Source organism: Patagioenas fasciata, chromosome 5 (genome assembly GCF_037038585.1).
Source record: "Patagioenas fasciata isolate bPatFas1 chromosome 5, bPatFas1.hap1, whole genome shotgun sequence".
Lineage (NCBI taxonomy): Eukaryota > Metazoa > Chordata > Aves > Columbiformes > Columbidae > Patagioenas > Patagioenas fasciata.
Window position 1 is genome coordinate 17,230,461 of NC_092524.1, and position 17,460 is coordinate 17,247,920.

Here is a 17,460-nt window from a genome sequence, read left to right on the forward strand (position 1 = left end):
CCTCAGGGTGATGTAACGATATCACCTGCCTGACCCAGCACCACCAGGGTGCCAGGCACTTCAGCATCTCTCCTAGTCTACAGCCTACTCCTGGGGCCACATGGCCATGGCTGAGTGATGCCAAAGGTAGTCCTCCTGCAGGGTACTCGAGCTGTCCTCTGGGCCAGCTAGAAAAGCTTCTGCTTGACTTGGGACATAGAGTGGTCCTGTAGCAGCCAAAGCGGGACTCCAGTTCCTAAGTCCAACCTAAAACTGACTAGGATGTGGAGTTTATGCTCCCAGAGCCTGGTGATGAAGAACTTTTTTTTTTTTTCCCAAATGTAGGAAAAATCCATTCCTCTTTCCTGGCTGTGTGATTTTTTAGTCCTAGTGCTGCTGCACAGGAGCTGGAGACTCCAATGCAGAATGAAAGCCCCATGTGCCAGGTGGAAGATAAGAGCTAATCCCTACTTTGAAAAAAGCGTCATCTACGTAAGCAGGATGGATGCAGCCAAGTCCCATCCCATTTTCTGAATGCAGATCTAAGCATGCAGAGAGCTTAACTGATTTCCCCACTGGCACATCCCAAGCCTCTCTTCCCCCAGGATGCCTTAATACTGCAATCAACTGTTGTCCTATGTTAAAGAGGTGGATTTAACCCGAAAGGGCTGGCTGGGTCCTGAAAACAAAGCGTGCAGCCCACCGTTCCCCAGTAGCCCAAGGGGAGAACAAGCCATCGGCTGCCAAATATTTATCAATGTGAGTACGAGGGCGTTGTTTCTGCTGGCGGGATTGTGCCTAAGCCTTTAATCGTGCCGTGAGTACTAAATGTTACGTCTCAGCGGGAGCAATCACAGGCTTGATCTTGGCCAAGAGCTGGAGAAACCAAGAGCCAGGGTTGTCCACCCACACTTTCCAGCAGAGAGCAGAGCACACCCCACCCCGCGAGCAGCCTGCACGTGGCCCCACGTTATCTTGCCCAGGTTTACACCAGCCCTACCCATTTACTGCACCGGCTCTGCAGAACTCCATGCACATGACAATTTCGTAACTCACTCTATTAAATGTCACCACTGATACAAATAAGATAAAATTTTTCATTACCTGTCCCCTTGAGTAGTAGGGCACTTGGCCCTGACCCTCAGGCCTGTCATCATGGGCCTGATCCTTCTCCAGCCAACTCTCCTCCACTCAGACAAGGACCTGCCTAAGGAGAGAGAGGATGAAGAGACCCCTTGTTTATGGAGATGACTTCCTCATCTGGTTGGTTCAGCAATTTGTTGCTTTGGGAAACTATTTTTATTCACCGCCAATGACGAAAAATGCTGTTTTGTGGGGGCTGGTGGTTTTTTATTTTTCCACTTTCTTGGATTTATTTTTAGGTTCCTTTGGGAAAGAAAAGAAGCAGAGTGCAAACTCAGAGCTTAGAGGACAGGAAACAGAGATCAAGGGAGAGTAGGGAGATGGGATTTACCTCTCCAGGCCTCAGGCCACCTTACTGCTTGTGGGGCTTAGCAGCCCATTGAGAAATTTCATAGGGGAAAGAGGACAGACCATTCAGGAGGTTGTGGGATTTCTCCTTCAGAAAAAAAGAAAAAGCATGGACAGTCTAATGGTTTTCCAGAGAGCTAGAGTAGAATTTGTGATGGAAGACTTTCTCAGAGGTCTTACAGCACTTGATTATGCTACAGCCCACATGTCTTTAACATGATTACAAGAGAATTGCTTTGGGGCAAGAAACATCCTTCTGTCCTGTTCATCCCATGCTTAGCACAAGAGAATGCAGGATTTGATGCCACAGTAATACAGGCAATTGCTGATACTCATTGCAGCTTTTATTTGAAAGGAAAGTGGCCCTAGACCTTATGGTTGAGGCCTTGCATATATGACCTTTAAAGACGCTCAGAAAACAGGAGTGTTAAAAAAATGTAGGACATTGAGGGGTTTTTATTCCTTGTCTCATGTGTTTTTTTAAGCCAGTTCCCAAATTCTGAAGGGTCACACGAATGGTTTTTGAACCAGTGATGCTGTATATATGCTGTCTTGGTCTGTGGTAATAAATCTCTCGCTGCGCACATTTAGCATCAAGAAAGATGATAAATTACCAACCCTAAGACTCAAAAGTGCACTGCAAACTGTAGGCTTGACCTGGTACCCAGAGAAGAGAAGAAGCAGCCATCCAGCCTCCCTGACCTTTCAACCCTATTCACACCAGGGAATGCACACACCTCTGTTGATCCCACGTTCTCCTACACCACTCTGCTGCCTCCTCTTGCCTCCTCCAGATCTCCTCTTTGGCCTTTTTCTCTGCTCACCCTCCATCCCTGCCTGATGTCAAGAGGAGCAGTCCTACCTATACAACTTTCCCCAGACAAATGAACAGCAGGCTCATGAGTATCTCCTACAGAAGATGCAATCTGTATACAAGGGGTTTTGTTCCTCCTGAGACTGATGGAAGGATGCTTTAAACAGCTGGGTTGCCTGGGTTTGGCCAAGCCCTCTAGAAAAGCTGATGACAGCTAGCCATGGCTCTGCCTTTCCTGCAAACCTCTTAATCCCATGGGAACATCACTCTCACCCTGGCACTGCTTCTGCTCCTTGGCACCTTCTTGGAGAGAAACCTGGGCCTCGTCACAGGCAGCCCTTCACTAATAAAACACTCTTTGTTTTGGCAGGACCCAACGCAACTCTGACAGCAATAAATCCCAAACCAAAGGGCAGTTCGTCCTTTTTTAACCAGCATGGGTGCCTTCAGAGGGATTAAATAGGCCTCCTGCAAGTGGGACCCCCTCCAGCCTGGGAGCACTGTGGTCGCATGAGAAGTCCCCTCACATATCACCGACCCACAGGGATAGACACGGGTTGGGTGCCTCTGTGCAGGAGCCAAACTTGGCTTCAAACAGCTGAGTGAATCATCATCCTTATGTCTTAGCTCAGTACTCTGCAGGTAGGCTTAAGGCATTTCCAGAGGATTTCTCTTCCCCTGCAAGTACCACTCACACAAACTTTTGTTTTACCCAGCCTATTCCCAGTACTCTGGGATTTCTCTGCTGCCATTCCCCAGTGCCTCAGCTGAACTGGCTGCTGCCTCAAAGCCACCTGCGCTGGGCTGTGCTCTGCTGCTGCGGGGTGACACAGCGTGTCCTCATCTCCTCACCCTCCCTGTGCCACGGCTGCATTCTCCCAAATGACCTGCAGGCTGTCCCTGTGCGGCACCAGCTGCTCTCCAGCATCGCATCCCTGGGGGGAAGCAACCACAGCACCCCAAAATCGGGTTTCCACAGAGCTCCCAGGGCACTTGGCAAAGGGAGGCAGCAATCGCTTCTGTGATTCTCTGCCAAGCCTGGGCATGGCCAGATCCTTGCAGGATTGTCCATTCTTCATGACATACCCACCTCCCTCCCCTAAAGCAGCCACACGCCCTGCATCCTGGTGCGGGGTGCTCCTGCCCCTGCCCACACTGGGATTTGCTCAGCGCTGGCAGGATTTATCGCTCCACATGCAGGATTTATTCCCTTTCCAGCCATCCCCCACAACCAGAGCACTTTTTTTTCCCCACAGCACTGTATCATCCCTACCTCCCCTCACCACACTGTCCCCATTGACCCCACACACCCCTGCCACGCTTGCTTTAGGCTTTTCACGCAGGCCCCTGGGAGTGAACCCGCAACACAGGCTGCGGTGAGTCCCCACTGCAAAGATTTCTGTGGGCGATGCTGAGGACAGTGGGGCCAAGCGTCCCCTCCAGAAGGCTGGGGAAGGTGCTCAGCCAGGGCCCCGGAGATACCTTTCTTGGGCAGAGCGCTGCCGGGGTGCTCCAAGCAGGAGATGATGTCCCCGCAGGGGGAACACGAGGAGAAGGGCCGGAGCACGGAGCAGGTCTCCCGCGTGGAGCATGTTTGGGGGGAGGAAAGGGGCTGCACGTTGACCTTCCCAGCCCCTAACTCTCCCCCTTGCCCACCCCTAACCCATGGGTGCCCCCCCGCCCTGCCTTCCTCCCACAACTCCAGCACCGAGGAAGCCGAGCCGGAGGCAGTACTGAGCCGGATATGCAGCGACTCCCCGCATCCCTCCTTGTGAGTATCCCTCGCTCCTCCTGATGCCTTCGGAGGAGACGGATGGACGGACGGACGGGCAGCCAGAGGTGGACTAGTCTCTGCTATTTGCAAAGCTGAGGGGGAGGCGGGGGGGCGCGGACGGGAGCCTCTTCCCATATCCCCTTTCCCATCTTCTCTCTTCATCCCCTCTTCCCCCTCCTCCTTCTCTCCAGCCACGATATTCTTCCCATCAGAAATGGGAAGGGGGGACCTGCCGGCAGATGGAAGGAATCGGGAAATGCAGTCCCATCTGGAATCCCGCAGAGATGAGGACTCAGCCAAAAATAAGTCTTCTGCCTAAAAAAAAAAAAAAAAAAAAAGCAACCAAAACAAATAGGAGAGAGGGAGGGCGAGGGGCCGGGCTGCTCTGCCGCACCGGGAGACCCGCTCCACCTGCCGCCTCGCAGCCGAGCGACCCTCTCCCGTCCCGGCGTGGGACAGAAAGCAGAAGGCCCTGACAGACAAACAGACCGACAGACCGGCAGGCGGGCGGGGAGGGCTGCGGGGGGATGCAGTGCGGCTAGCCGGCAACTCCCCTGGAGCACCCCCAGCTCCTCCCGAGTGTTTCTTTCTGTTTTTATTTGTTTCCTTCTTTTTTGTTCTTTCTTTTTTTTTTTTTTTTTTGGTAATTTATTTCCCCACTCGTGACTCGTGCGCGGGTCACGCAGGACAGCGGCCAGTGGGGAGGGGAAGACGAGGGAGAGGGGGAGGGATGCTGCCCGCTGCTGCCCGCTGCTCTGCCCCCGCCGCGGGGCCGGCGGCAGCTCCGCGCCGAGGCATCGGCTTTGTGGTCCCCGGGTGTAGCGGTGCTCCCTCCTCCCCCTCCTGCCTGCCCTCCTCTCCTCCCGTTCTCCTCTGCTCACTCCCTTGCTCCTCTCCCTGTTCTCTCCTCTGTCTCCCGGTCCCTCACTCTTTCCTGCCATCCTCCCTCGTCTGCCCTTTTCTGCTCCTTCCCCTCTTTTTCTTCCCCTGCACCCCGCCTCTCCATCCCCTCACCCCCATTTTTCACGGGCGCGGATTTCACTTTGCCAGGGCAGAGCACGTTGACGCCACGGCAGCCACCACGGCGAGGACACAGGACCCCCCACTGAGTCCGCCGTGCCCCTTTGAGGGGGTGGCCTGGACCCCAAGACCCCCACAGGGCCCCCCACAGGGCTGCTTCGCCTGCATCGCCAAGCCTCCGGCTCTCCAGCAAGCTTCACCCGTCCTGTCTCCTTCTGCCGTTTATCTCATGGAGAGCAAGAGCTGCAAAGGGGACAGCCTGCGGCCAGCAGTCCCGTGCAAGCACTCAGTGGAGAAGAAGACGATGACCAACCCCACCACCGTCATTGAAATCTACCCCGACACCACTGAGGTGAACGACTACTATCTCTGGTCCATCTTCAACTTTGTATACCTCAACTTCTGCTGCCTTGGCTTCATTGCCTTGGCCTATTCATTGAAAGTGAGTACTGAGCGTGCGGCAAGGGGTAAAGGGCGGCCAGAGAGGAGGTGGAACGTTTGGGGGTCATGCCTGATGTAAATCATATCTTTGCTATCCAAATGAGAGGTTGCACCTGCTGGGGATGGGGATGGAGTGAGCTAAGGTGTGTTTTGGAGCAAGGTGTGTTGCAGAGCCAGGTGTGTTGCTTCAGATGGGGAAGAGGCGCTTTGACTTGCTCTGGTACCCTCAGAGGCTCCTCTGTACCGTGGCAGCAGGGCAGGCAACATGGGCCTCGCTCGGCTTGTGCTGCCCCCACAAGCACCCCAGCACTGGGTCCCTTCTTTGGGATCCTCTTGGTTAGAGATCTTGTCAGGGTAGAATCTGGCAGTGTTGGGTGGTCGGGCAGAAGCAATAAGAAGCAGACAGCTGGGACCAGCCAGCAGCCGGCAAGTTGTCACAGGGAGAGGCTGCCAAGGTGCACAGCAATCCTGCCTGTTCCCTTCTTGCCCTCTCCCTAATTAAAATACCAGAGCTGGTGGTCAGTTCACCCCACCCCAAGCCCTCTAAACACAAAGCCAAGCCCTGCAGACCTGCCAGCATTATAGGAATGAACCCCAGGTAGCTAAGGAGGGGGAAGAGAGTGCAGGGGGGCTTTGGACAGTGTCGAGGCTGAGGGGAAATAGAGCCATGTTGAAGGAGAGGGCAATGGTGTGGAGCACAGCCAGTGAAAGAGATGGGACTGGGTTACTCCTGGTAGCTACAGGAGAGATCAGCCTGGCAGGGATGGAGCCCAGCAAACAGGCAGCCCCTCAGCAGCTGCCAGGAGAGAGGGGCCTGGACTGCCCTCCCCTTTGCTGCCTGCTAGCCTCAAAACTGACTGAATGGATGCATAGAGAGCCCCGGGCGGCTGGGTGGCTCGGCAGAGGAGCTATCTGATTTGTTTGGGCAGGCAACATTTAGAGGAAGGCCATGGCACAGACAGGCTTCGTCACAGAAGCAGATCAATTAACCCCATGCAGCCCCAGCAAGCTGGGCTGCGAGTGCCCAGCACTGCAAGGAAGCTGCTCCCAAGCCTGTCAGTGTCCCTGTCAGAAAGGCTCAGAGTCAAGTCTGTGCACATGTGCCCTGGGCTCGGCCAGCACTGGCACCACGGTGCCTGCCTCAGTTTCCCCTTTCTTGAGTTGGGACATGAGCACTCATCTGACACGCAGGCAGCAGGCTTCAGTGCTGCTTGGGCAAGACATATCATAGCTTAAACCATGCCAGGGCTGAGCATCACCACAAGCAGGACTGTCCCAAGGACAAATGCAAGCAGCAGCAGCTTAACATGAGCCGGCGACATGAGCCGGCGTGAGGAAGTCCCTTAACACCCCCACTCATTTAGCCAGCAAGGGAAGAAACTGGCCTCTGCCTTTTCCATGTGTCTTTGCTCATCTGAATTTGCCTCTAATGATCAGCATCTTTCCCATGTAAGAGGCATGGTCACAGTGGGCTAAGAAAGGGTTTCACATCACGGGGACATGGCAGTAGCTACAGTGGGTATCTGGGTAGATGCGGTCCCTCAGCAGCAGGCAGCAATGCAGGCAGGACAGCCTGAGGACTGGGCAGACCCATCCCCAGGGGACAGGACAGAGTAGTGTCTGCCACCTACAAGATTTTTAAAGGCTTGACCCCTCGCTATCCTCGACACGCAATGGAAGGGCAAAGCGCAGAAGTAACCCAGGGCCAGAGCCTCGTGCCAGGACAGAGGCATGGGCTCAGTATCTAGCTGCAAAGGTCTAGATGACATCAACTCCAGTGTGGAAAAAAAAATGGTGATGAGGGAAGGCAAATGGACAAATGTGCTCCAAATCAGGGAAAGGAAAAGACAAGATGGCTGTCAAAAAACAGTCTTGACTTTTGCACCACGGAGCTGGCAGCTGATGGGATGTAACGATGGTATCTGAGCAGACATGGATCTGTGAAAGTAGAAATAACACTGCACTTGGTTGTGGAGCTCCCCAGTGGCTGTAATTCTGTGGCATGGGGAAGATAGAAATAAAATGTCCCTCAGAGGTACAGGACAGAGCTAGCAAGTGGCCGAAGGGATGGCGAATGCCCTCACAGGCTGCTGTTGGGATGTGTGGTGGGAGGCAATGGGGGTGCTGGGACATTAGCAGAAGGTCCATCCTGGAGAAGACCACTGGGCTGTTAAGAAAGACAGGATCCTTCTTCACTCACAGCTGCTCTAGAGACCTTCACAACATCCTGGCCAGGCCAAATGTCAGGGTCATTTATCCAGAAGCCTGTTGTTTATATCTTCTCTACAGTCAATAGGGTTTTTCCCAGAAGTTCAGAGAAAGCAGAAGCAAGGAATGCCCTGGGGACAGATGTCACTTTAAGGAGACTTCTCTTGTTGCTCTGCAGCAATTTAGCAGTAGATAACTTAAGTCCCAGTCTTTCTAGGATGTCTGTGCTTTGCAGAGACTGAATGAGATGCTGTGGGAGGGAGATGTGGGGAGCAGCACCTTCCCCTTCCTGAGCTCATGCTGGCACCCCTGACAGCAGAGCCCTTGGCCAGTGGAGCACAGGTTTCCTAGCTGAAGGACCATCAGGGTGCTTATGGCAATTAACAGTTCCCAGGTTATGGTTTTTCCATTTCCTTCAAATAACTGAAACATCTAGCAATCTCAGGAATCATTGTTTTCATTATCAGAAATAGCATTTTCAATAGCCTGCCATATCATCTGTTTTTGTCAGATTCATACTGTTAATAAAGCAATAGGTCCTTCGTGCCCCACGTCCATGAGATGCTTCATTATGGACCTTAGCACACTCTAGTATTTTCACCAGTTCCAGCAGCACAATGCCCACACTGGAAGCAAGATGGCCTAGGTATATTTAAATATTACCATAAAGCCATCTGCTTTTCCATGCCCACTTTTATTGGTTTTAGCCACAGCTGGGAAAACAGTACCTCCATGTCTGCCTGGCCTTTTGCATATGAGCTGCAGCCTTCTAGATTTCTTTCTGTAGGGAAATACTATTTCACAGTGACCACCATTTACTAAAAGATGACAAAAAAACACTCCAGCACCAAAGAATTTATGCTCTTACTCAAAGAAACACATGAAGTCGGGTGAGGGCAAAGACTGTGACATCCAAGCCAAGTACTCTGTGTGACAGACACCCCAGCCAAGCACTCCAAGTAACAGTGTGATGACACACCTTGTCTTTATTCACAGCCGTAGCAGGCCACATCCTCAGCAGATACAGCTTGCTGGGCTGCAGTGGAGTTGTACCAACTCACATATCCCTCCAGGGGTTATTTCTAGCATCTTAAGCTTCTCAAGGTCAGCCTCCCAGAGCATAAGCAAGGCACTCACATGTAAGCATGTGTTGGTGCTGGGGAAGAAGAGATAAACAGCAGGACCAGGGAAGTTAGAAACCCTAAAGTAACCTTAACCCCAGCCCAGAACATATGCGAGGATCTCTCCAACAACACCACTTTGGATTCACTTTGTTTTCATCAGGAGAAAATGCCATGGCTCGACATTCAGCAGCTCACTCCCCTCCTCTTTGCCAGCTCCAAGTGGTAATGAATGATTCATCAGCACCTGGTGGCATGAGATCTCACTTCAGTTGTTAGGAGTTCCATCTCTGGAGACCACTAAGTCTTTCTCAGTACCCATTATGCCACGAGGTTGTAGATCAGAGAAGCTGGGATCTGAGATGAGCTGTGGTACAGATGCTGTGTTGTGGTTTTATAGAGATGAAGCGGGCAAGAAACCTTGCTGGCTTTTTAAGTCCCACCAGCAGCCCACAGGGTTGCTCACAGAGTTTTCCTATCCCTCAAAGCCACCAAACTTTGTGGTGTGATAGTACCTCAGGAGAGATGGGTTCTCCTGCCTTCTCTCTGCTTGGCTCTTAGCATACAGCTCTGGGCACTGCTCTCTTCATGTGTTGGTCTTCCCCATTTCAAGTGGAAGATGACAAGCACAAATCTGTAGCTATTTATTAACTGCAAGAAGAAGAGAGGCTGTAGCACCTGACCTCTCAGGCAGGCTCTCAGACCACTTTTCGGGAGGAGCACTGGTTTATGGAAGTAGGTGAAATGCAGAGATGACGGCCCCTTGATGCTGGCGCCGGCATGGTGGAGTTATGTGGGCTGGAGAGCTCTTGACCAATTCACAGAGCAAATAAATCCAAGGATCCCCTCCAGAGCTCCTTATGTGTAGGGACGCAGAGCTCTGCACAGAAATGGGTTTACAGACAACCAGCTGTGGGCTGTGTGCTAAAAGCTGGGCTGCCTTAAATACAGCCTCATTAGGCTCATTATCAACAAACCATTTGTCTCCTCCTGCAAGCTGAGGCAGCACTTTGTACCCACACAGCAAGTTCCCTGCTCCCAAAAAAGAGAGGGGCTGAGCCTCAGAACAGAGGGAGCGGAAGTGGCTGCTGGAGAAGGGACTGGCAAGGAGCAGGATGGTAGGAGCTGAGGGGTGTGCTTGTAGATGAAGCTGAAGGCAAAGCCCCAAGGGGAGGCAGGGCAGGAGAGAGTGGGTAGAGAGAGGAGAGGAAGAACCTTCAGGTACCAGCATGCTGGCTATGTTGGAGAAAAAGAAGAGCTGGAGATGGTGGAAGACAAGGTGAGCTGGAGATGATGGAAGACAAGGTGAGTTTGAGGTGCTGGAGGACAAGGTGAGCTGGAGATGGTAAAGAACAAGGTGAGATGGAAATGGTGGAAGACAAGGTGAACAGCAGGGAAGTGACAGACAAGCAGGAACAGAGGGAAAGGCCATCACTGCCTTTTGCTGGTGGGAGAGAGGAGGAGGAACGTTTACATGTTAAACCACAAAAGTGGGCTGTGTTTTGTGGAAGGCCAGGCATGGAAGAGGACAGAAAATGTGTAAGTTGTCAAGTGAGATCAGAGACGCCTTGTCCAAGGTGATATCTCCAAAAGGGCCACCACGCAGCACACTGGGGTGCCTGGGGAAACCCTGCAATCAGCAGATGCAGGATAATCATCTTTACACACCAGTCATCTCAGTGCAAGGCAGGCCCAAAAATCTCCAAATAATTTTAAGCAAGGTGAGAATGGTCAAAGCGACAATGAGAAAAGAGTCTGTGACTAAGGAAACAAAGGGGGTGTTCAGCCTTGTGACCTTGAGGACCTGTCCCCCATCTGTCTCACCTCCTCTGCTGTGGAAGAAAGCAGTTTCCAGGGCTCCCAGAAGCTTGTGCACCAGTTGCCAGCACATTATGGTGATGGTGGCAACAGGAGCATGAAAACAGGAAAAGCTGAGGCTGGGCTATGAGAAAGACACTGGCATCTCCTTAAAGACAGAGTGAGGAAGGAGCTGAAATGCATATCTACTCTCCAGGAGAGCTCCTCCTCCAGATCCTGAGTCCAGTGCTGCAGCAGGACATTGAGGGGAGATGTCTTGCGAGCACCCTGGGGTGCAAGGCCAGGCAGGAGGAGGTGAGGCCACCCTGGAGAGATGGGGGAGGCTGGGGCTTTGAGTGGTTTGGAAGGAGAAACACCTTTTCATTGTGCTTGTGTGCCGCAGGGGCCCTGGAGCTTAAAGGCTCCATTGCAATATAAATTATAATGGACAATAAAGGATGATTTGCATGAGGGTGACCGTTGAAGCCATAGGGCGTATGGGGAAATAATAAGGGAGGAGAGGAAGAGGACCAAGGACTCAGCAGAGAAAAGGCATCCAGGAAACCAAGGACAGAGCAGCTGGAGGAGAGCTAGGGAAGGGAAAGGGCAGAGAAAGGGCAGGGGGCTGCCAGAGACAGGTGGTGTGGCAGCACACCATGTGCCGCAGGGGTTGGCAGGAGCAGGCAGGTGAGACCAGCCACAGGAGCAGGGAGAGGAGGCAGCTGGGTGCCCTTTGGCAGGAGTCGAAGGCAGCTGTCCATAACTTAATTTGGGCCCAAACAGCAGGAAAGAGAAGAGACGGGAAGGACAAAAAAGGAGCTGGGAGGAAACGGTAGCACGGGGGAGAGGGCAGTGCCCCTTGCCAGAGATGCTGAGGAGCAGCAGATGGGAGCAGGGCCAGAGGCAGAGCTGCAGGAAAGCTGAGGGCAGGGACTGCTAAAGCACAGCGTGGGAAAGGGCTAAAGCGCCAGTCATGAGTGTGAGCTGGTGTCAGGTGGGAGAGGCTGCTGGGAGCACTGGGAGAAGGCTGGGCACAGAAATTAGGGTGGCAGGGCACCCCAGGGACAGGAGGAGCAGGAGGCAAGGAGCTGGGGAGAGCTCCTGGGGCCAAGAGGAACTGGGCCCACAAAGGCAAAGCAAGTGGCTCAGCGTTAGGAGATTTGCAGAGCTCGATGTGCCAACCACACTGGTCTGCTGGAGAAATGTTTGTCTGCCTGGCAAACACTGCCAGCAAACCACAGCTTGCCTGCAGCAGAGGTAGATGTCCCCCATCTGCAGATGGGTTACAGAGGAGGAAGAAGCAAAAGGCATTTGCTCTGCTCGGAGTTTGCCTCCAGCAGCCTCGCAGCTGGAAGAGGAAAGGGTGTGAGAGCTTCAAAGAGCCTGCTGGGAGCAGCAGGAGGGATTTCTGGCTCAAATCCAGTGCCCCTGGGGCTCTGGCTGCAGGGATATCTGTGCTTCTCACCGGTAGGTGAGGAGATGCTGGTGCTCAGCACTGCTGTGCCCCATGGATTTTCAGAAGGATGCTAAACCTACTGAATAATTTCAAAGGTGAGTCATCATGGACATGTAGCTGATACAAAAAGCCATGCAGTCTCCCCAGCTGCCATCTTGCTGCCTTCCCAGAGGTTACATCTGCTGCTGGGAGCACCAGCCAAGCATGCCACAGAGCCATGCATGGTTTGTGACTGTCCCCTGTCTCTGCTTCCCAAAGGATGCCCTGTAGCTGCTGAGCACTCAGTAGCGGGGTGATGGTTGGATGGCCCCGGCTCCAGCTGCAGGCTCCCAAAAGTGGGGCACAACAGAGGCTGAGGACGTGGCACTGCAGAATGTAGTATGAGGAGGAAAACAGAGCTCTCCATCTTGCCTATGTGCCTACCCGCGCCAGCTCCTGCAGGCCTCATGCTAAGAGCAGCCTCCATACCCATGGTCCAGGACTAATGAAGAGCAGGGGGTGCTTGTACAGAGAGGTTCTTGCTGGTGTGACAGGAGAGGACGTTGCTTGAGAGTTTGAGATGTGGTTTCGGAGAGTCTGCGAACCAAAGTGGCTCAGTGGGAATGAGGGGTTCAGCAACCCTTCCCCATATCCAAGCAAGCCACAGAAGGGTTTCAGGACAGCCCTGTAGGTAAGCACTGCAGGAGGGAAGGAGAAAAAGTCACTAAGATGTGGTCTGAATCCAGAATCACAGAATCTTTTCAGAAAGCTGCTGGTCGATAAAAGCCGTTTAATATTTCTGGGTAGGACTCTGGAGGTGGTTTTTGGAGCCTGTCACTGACAGTGAGCATTCAGCTGGCAGTACCCCAGCAGGGCTCACGCTACTGGCAGCAAAGGCAGTGGGCAAAACATGCAGCTCCAAGGCCTGTGACCTCCCAGCCACAAAGTGGGCAGCATAGCAGGCACTGCCACACTATGCCAGACGCTGGGTACCCCACTCAGATATGGAAAGGGAAGAGGAGTAAAGCATCCTGGTCCTTCCATCCCACATCCTTCTGGCTCCAGCTGCCTGGGAGTGCTGGCTGATGGGGCGGTTTGGGGACAGGGACACATCCATTCTAGGATGGGATGGAGCCCAGCCCCTCATCTGCTGGGCTCAAACTGCAGAGCAGCTGCTGGCAGGCAGTGCCATCTGCTGCCTGAGGATGACATTGCTGCCTGGCAGTGTCTTCGCTGCCCGTTAGTGGTGTTGGCTGCCTGGCAATGCCATCTGCTGCCTGGTAGTGCCATCCACGGCCCAGCTGTGCCATCCGCTGCCCAGCTCTGCCACCCCCTGTCTGCTGGTGCCATTGCTGCCCAGCTGTGCCACCCACTGCCTGGTAGCGTGGAGGAGGTGTGGACAGGCCAGTGACACTGCCATGTACTGCAGGGCTGTCCCAAGACAAGCCCATGAAAGTTCCAGCCTGTGGGATAATGAAGAGAGCAGACCGTGCTGTCAGGATTGAAAACTGCCAGTGGCAGAGACGCTACAGAAGCCGCATAAGACCTGCAAAAGGATCTCATTAACCCAGGACTGCTTAATATGCTGGAGGCTCGTGCACAGCCCTGGAGCTGCAGTAAGATGCCGTGCCAGGTTTCACCTGCTCAGCCCCTCAGTGCAGAGGGAGGCACAGGGATGCACACCAAAACCGCAGCCAGCCTTCTTGTTCACGGGCCAGAGGAGCTGAAGCTTAGCAGTGCAGGGCCAGGGGGCTACAGCGTGGTGGGAAGGATGCTTTACTGCTCCTGTGCGTGGGGTGCACAATGACACCTCAGTTCCCTTGTGCACCCTTGGGCTCAAAGTGACACTGCCCCATTCCAGGGCCCACAGGGACCTGATTTGCCTGGTCAGTAGCAGCAACAGGTCACTTTTCCAGGTCTTTATCTGTAGGGTTTTCAGCCCACGGGTACTACAGTGCTTGGCTTCACAAGCTCAACCCACAGCAGAGCCAGGGTGCAAACCTCACCTCGGGGGGTTTTGCTGCACCTCAAGCATTCAAATGCGAAGTGGGACAGCCCAGCCCCTACCCACTGTACAGGTACCCTACAAGTGCATTGGCTTTTGTGGGTGTTGCTTGAAAGAAGTTATGCCTTTTATACATCTCCCTTTTTTCTTTTTTTTTTTTTTTTTTTTTGTCTCAGGTCCGGGATAAGAAACTCCTCAATGACTTAAATGGAGCAGTTGAAGATGCCAAGACAGCCCGGCTTTTTAACATCACCAGCTCAGCCCTTGCCACATTCTGTATCATCCTTATCTTCATCTTCCTGCGATACCCCCTCACTGACTACTAGAGTGAGGCCAACAGCAGCGGCTGCCGCCAAAATGCCTCTATGCCAGAAGTGTCTGCAGTTGTTTCTTGTAGCAAGGACGCAAAAAACAAAAACAACAAAAACCCCCACCACCACTCCATCTTGATTGAAAAAAATTCCAAGTAAATGCATAAATAAAAATTAAATTAGTATCAGCCCAGCTGAGTATACCCTTCCTGCCCCCTAACAGTATGTGGACTGCTGTAGGAAAGGGTCTCACTCTTACACATGTACAGGGAGAAAAATAGACCAAGAAATATTTATTTTATAGCCAACAAGCTATGTGACAGAAGCGTACAAATCCCAGAGCGATGCATGCCTTGCAGCAGACAGCCGAGCCCTGGGGAGCAGCAGGGCCCTGCTGAACAGGAGGTGCATGCAGTGACAGAGGCGCACCATGACAGGGCTGGCTCATGACATATCAGATGTGTTCAGACCACTCCACCACCCCCTGACATATGGGGGTTTCTTTTCGTTTTCCTCTCTTGAATTTAATCCACTGGTTCAAACAACTTCCAGCACCTGGAGAGCTGAGGGTATTAGGAAGCTCATGCTAGGGACCCTCAAAGCCTCCAGAGGAACCCCAAAGCATTAAAGGGCAGTTTTCTCAGTTTCTCCCCAGGATCTCCTGGCAATGCTGAGAAAGAAGGCACCTTCTGGAGAACTCAGCTAAGCCTCCCAAACTGAGTGCTACTGTATTTCTGTAAACAGTCAATAAAAGATACCTCTGATATCTGATGCTGCTGGGTTAATTCCTTCCTTAGGAGGGCTGGGCTCCTGGTCCCTACAGGCTGACAAGAGAAAATGCTAATGTCACCAGCAGCTGCTTGGGAGAGATTTAAAGCCGGAGTGAGGAATGATGCTGCAGGTCGGGGCCGCATGCAGCCGTGCAGGAGGGCGCAGATCCAGATTTAAGAGCAGAGACCTCAGCCAGTCTTGTGATGGTCAATCAATGTCAAGCAAGCAAAGGCAGCTGCAAGGGCAGGTCCCCCCTCCCCTGCTAAGAGCAATGCTGAAGACTGAAATAAATCATCACAGCCTGATCTTGCTGCTACAGCAGCACTTCCCAGAGTTGTTACCAAGAGCCAGATTTCAGAGACATCACGCATTTGCCACTGAACAAGGCAGGAGCTCAGAGGCCTTCCCAATAGCTGCCTGTAGGTGCCTGTGGTGCTGCAAATCAACATAGCCTGACTTGAAAACACCACAAAGGAATGGCAAGACCAGGACTAAAATACAGCTTTTCAACCCCTCTGACCCTCCATCCCATGTCATATGCCACAGCTGCCTCGTCTTTTTCCAGCTTTAAGTTGACCTCACGGCAAGGGAGATCAGTCACTGCAGACCAGCCATGGAGCCAGGAGGAGGCAACAGCATCCACCTTTGTGCACACCACGAAAGTGAAGGTGCAGCAAGAGATGAGGAATGCAGACAGGCTGTTGTGGGACACTTCATTCTCTGCTGATTGTGTGGTCAAATCAACGTGCTGTCTGGGCTGTGGTCAGTGAGGGCTCTGCCATAGTGAGCCATGGGGACAGACCATGAGGGTCCTTCCCTAAAAGCATCATGAGATGTCACCTCCTTCCTGCCCAGGTCGCCATGCCCTGCCACTGGCCTGGGCTTCGTTTATGGGGGAAGCTACAGACAGAAGGACCTGCAGTCCTACCTGCTTCCCACTCACTAGAGGGCATTTCTGCACCAGACCAGACCAGACCAGGGGTCTGTTTTGCACTGAAGTTTCTGCTGGCAGTGCAGCACATGGTGCTCTGGGAAGTATCTCGGCCATGACCTGCTCTGTCATCAGTCATCTGGAGGTTAAGATTCTTCCCACCCTCTCTTGATTACTTCTTGCTCCCTTCCCTGAAGCAAGATCTGAGGGGTCATAGCCATCGGCATTTCCACCCTAGCATATCTAGGGGCTTTCTCCCATTGCTGTCCCTGGCAGAGGAAGGAGGTGGCCTGTTACAATGGCAACGCCTCCAAAGATGGTGCATCCAAAATGACTCACATTGAAGCTACCCTGAGCTGGCACCTGATAATTGGAGCAAATTAAAGCCTGCTGGGACAGTGCTAGTTTAGGCAAGACCCAAACTAGTCATCCCAAAATCCTCCAAGGGTTAAGAGGAGTGCAGAGGTGAGGTTGCATCACATTTTCCCTTCCTCTGTACCTGCACCAAGCCCATATTTGCCATTTCCAAGGTCTTGGCTTGATATCCTTCACCATGTGGGTGCCCATTGTACCTCTCAAGCTTTGCAGCCCAAACACATGCCTGGCAAGATGGGCTTGGGACGTAACTCATAAGCCCACTTGAAGTGCCAGGAGCTCAAATCCACAGGCTTACATGACTGTGGGACCAATGCACCTGGCATGTCTTTCAATAACAAGCATGTTCCTCTCTGTGAGTTGGGACTTGTTGGAACCACATCGCAAGTGCTTTTGTACTCTGAGACCCTCCTCAACTCTGCAAAATCTTGCAGGAACAGTGCTGTCATCCTCATCTCCCATGGCATGCAGGAAAGAGCTGCCCTGGTTGGCATGCAGGCGTGGGGCTGCTCAGATAAAGGCAGAGCTGACACAAAATTGGAAATGACCCAAAGCCAGCCTTTCCTACATTTAACAAGTGTGACAAATGAGTTACCATCATCCCTTCCCCTGACAGACCGTCTTATCTACAGGAAAATGGATGCTGGTTTAATGAACCAGGGGGAATATTGAACTGACTCTGCAGCATTTTTGCATGCATAAACCATCAGGGATGGAGAGGGTGGACTATTATTAGTAACCATCATATTTACTATTTGTTGCCCACATTGTAGGAGGTGTGAATGCTGAAATCGCTGTGTTGCAGCAGGTTGCAAGTCCACCCAGACCTGCCTCAGATAAGAATAGGGTAAGGAGGAGGATGCAGTAAGCCTGTGGCTGGAGGATGAGATGATAGATCCCAGGCAGATACTCAGTTCCACCACAATCCTCGCTTCGGCTCCACCTGAGGCTCTGGGCTGGGAGCAGCAAAGCCCATGCGTTATCCCC

At 52.7% G+C, this 17,460-nt stretch overlaps 1 protein-coding gene across 3 annotated transcripts; it reads left to right on the forward strand.

The window, feature by feature from the left end:
* The first annotated feature begins 3,352 nt into the window (after positions 1-3,352).
* Positions 3,353-15,162, forward strand: IFITM10 (interferon induced transmembrane protein 10). 3 transcript variants are annotated; one of them, XM_065839430.2, is made up of 3 exons: positions 3,353-4,055; positions 5,109-5,520; positions 14,262-15,162. In XM_065839430.2, exons 1-3 carry the CDS (start codon positions 3,808-3,810, stop codon positions 14,409-14,411), a joined length of 810 nt encoding a protein of 269 aa, XP_065695502.1. In that variant the 5' UTR covers positions 3,353-3,807; the 3' UTR covers positions 14,412-15,162. The 3 variants fall into 3 exon arrangements, with proteins under 3 accessions (XP_065695502.1, XP_065695504.1, XP_065695501.1); XM_065839432.2 differs by having other exon boundaries at positions 4,008-4,123; XM_065839429.2 differs by lacking the exon at positions 3,353-4,055 and having other exon boundaries at positions 4,298-5,520.
* The last annotated feature ends 2,298 nt before the right edge of the window (positions 15,163-17,460 follow it).

Excerpts from the sequence above, each read along its gene's own strand:
- IFITM10 (XM_065839429.2), top strand. The coding sequence starts at position 4,789 with ATGCTGCCCGCTGCTGCCCGCTGCTCTGCCCCCGCCGCGGGGCCGGCG. Across the intron at positions 5,521-14,261 it reads CCTTGGCCTATTCATTGAAA|GTCCGGGATAAGAAACTCCT; the intron begins GTGAGTACTGAG and ends TTTTTGTCTCAG.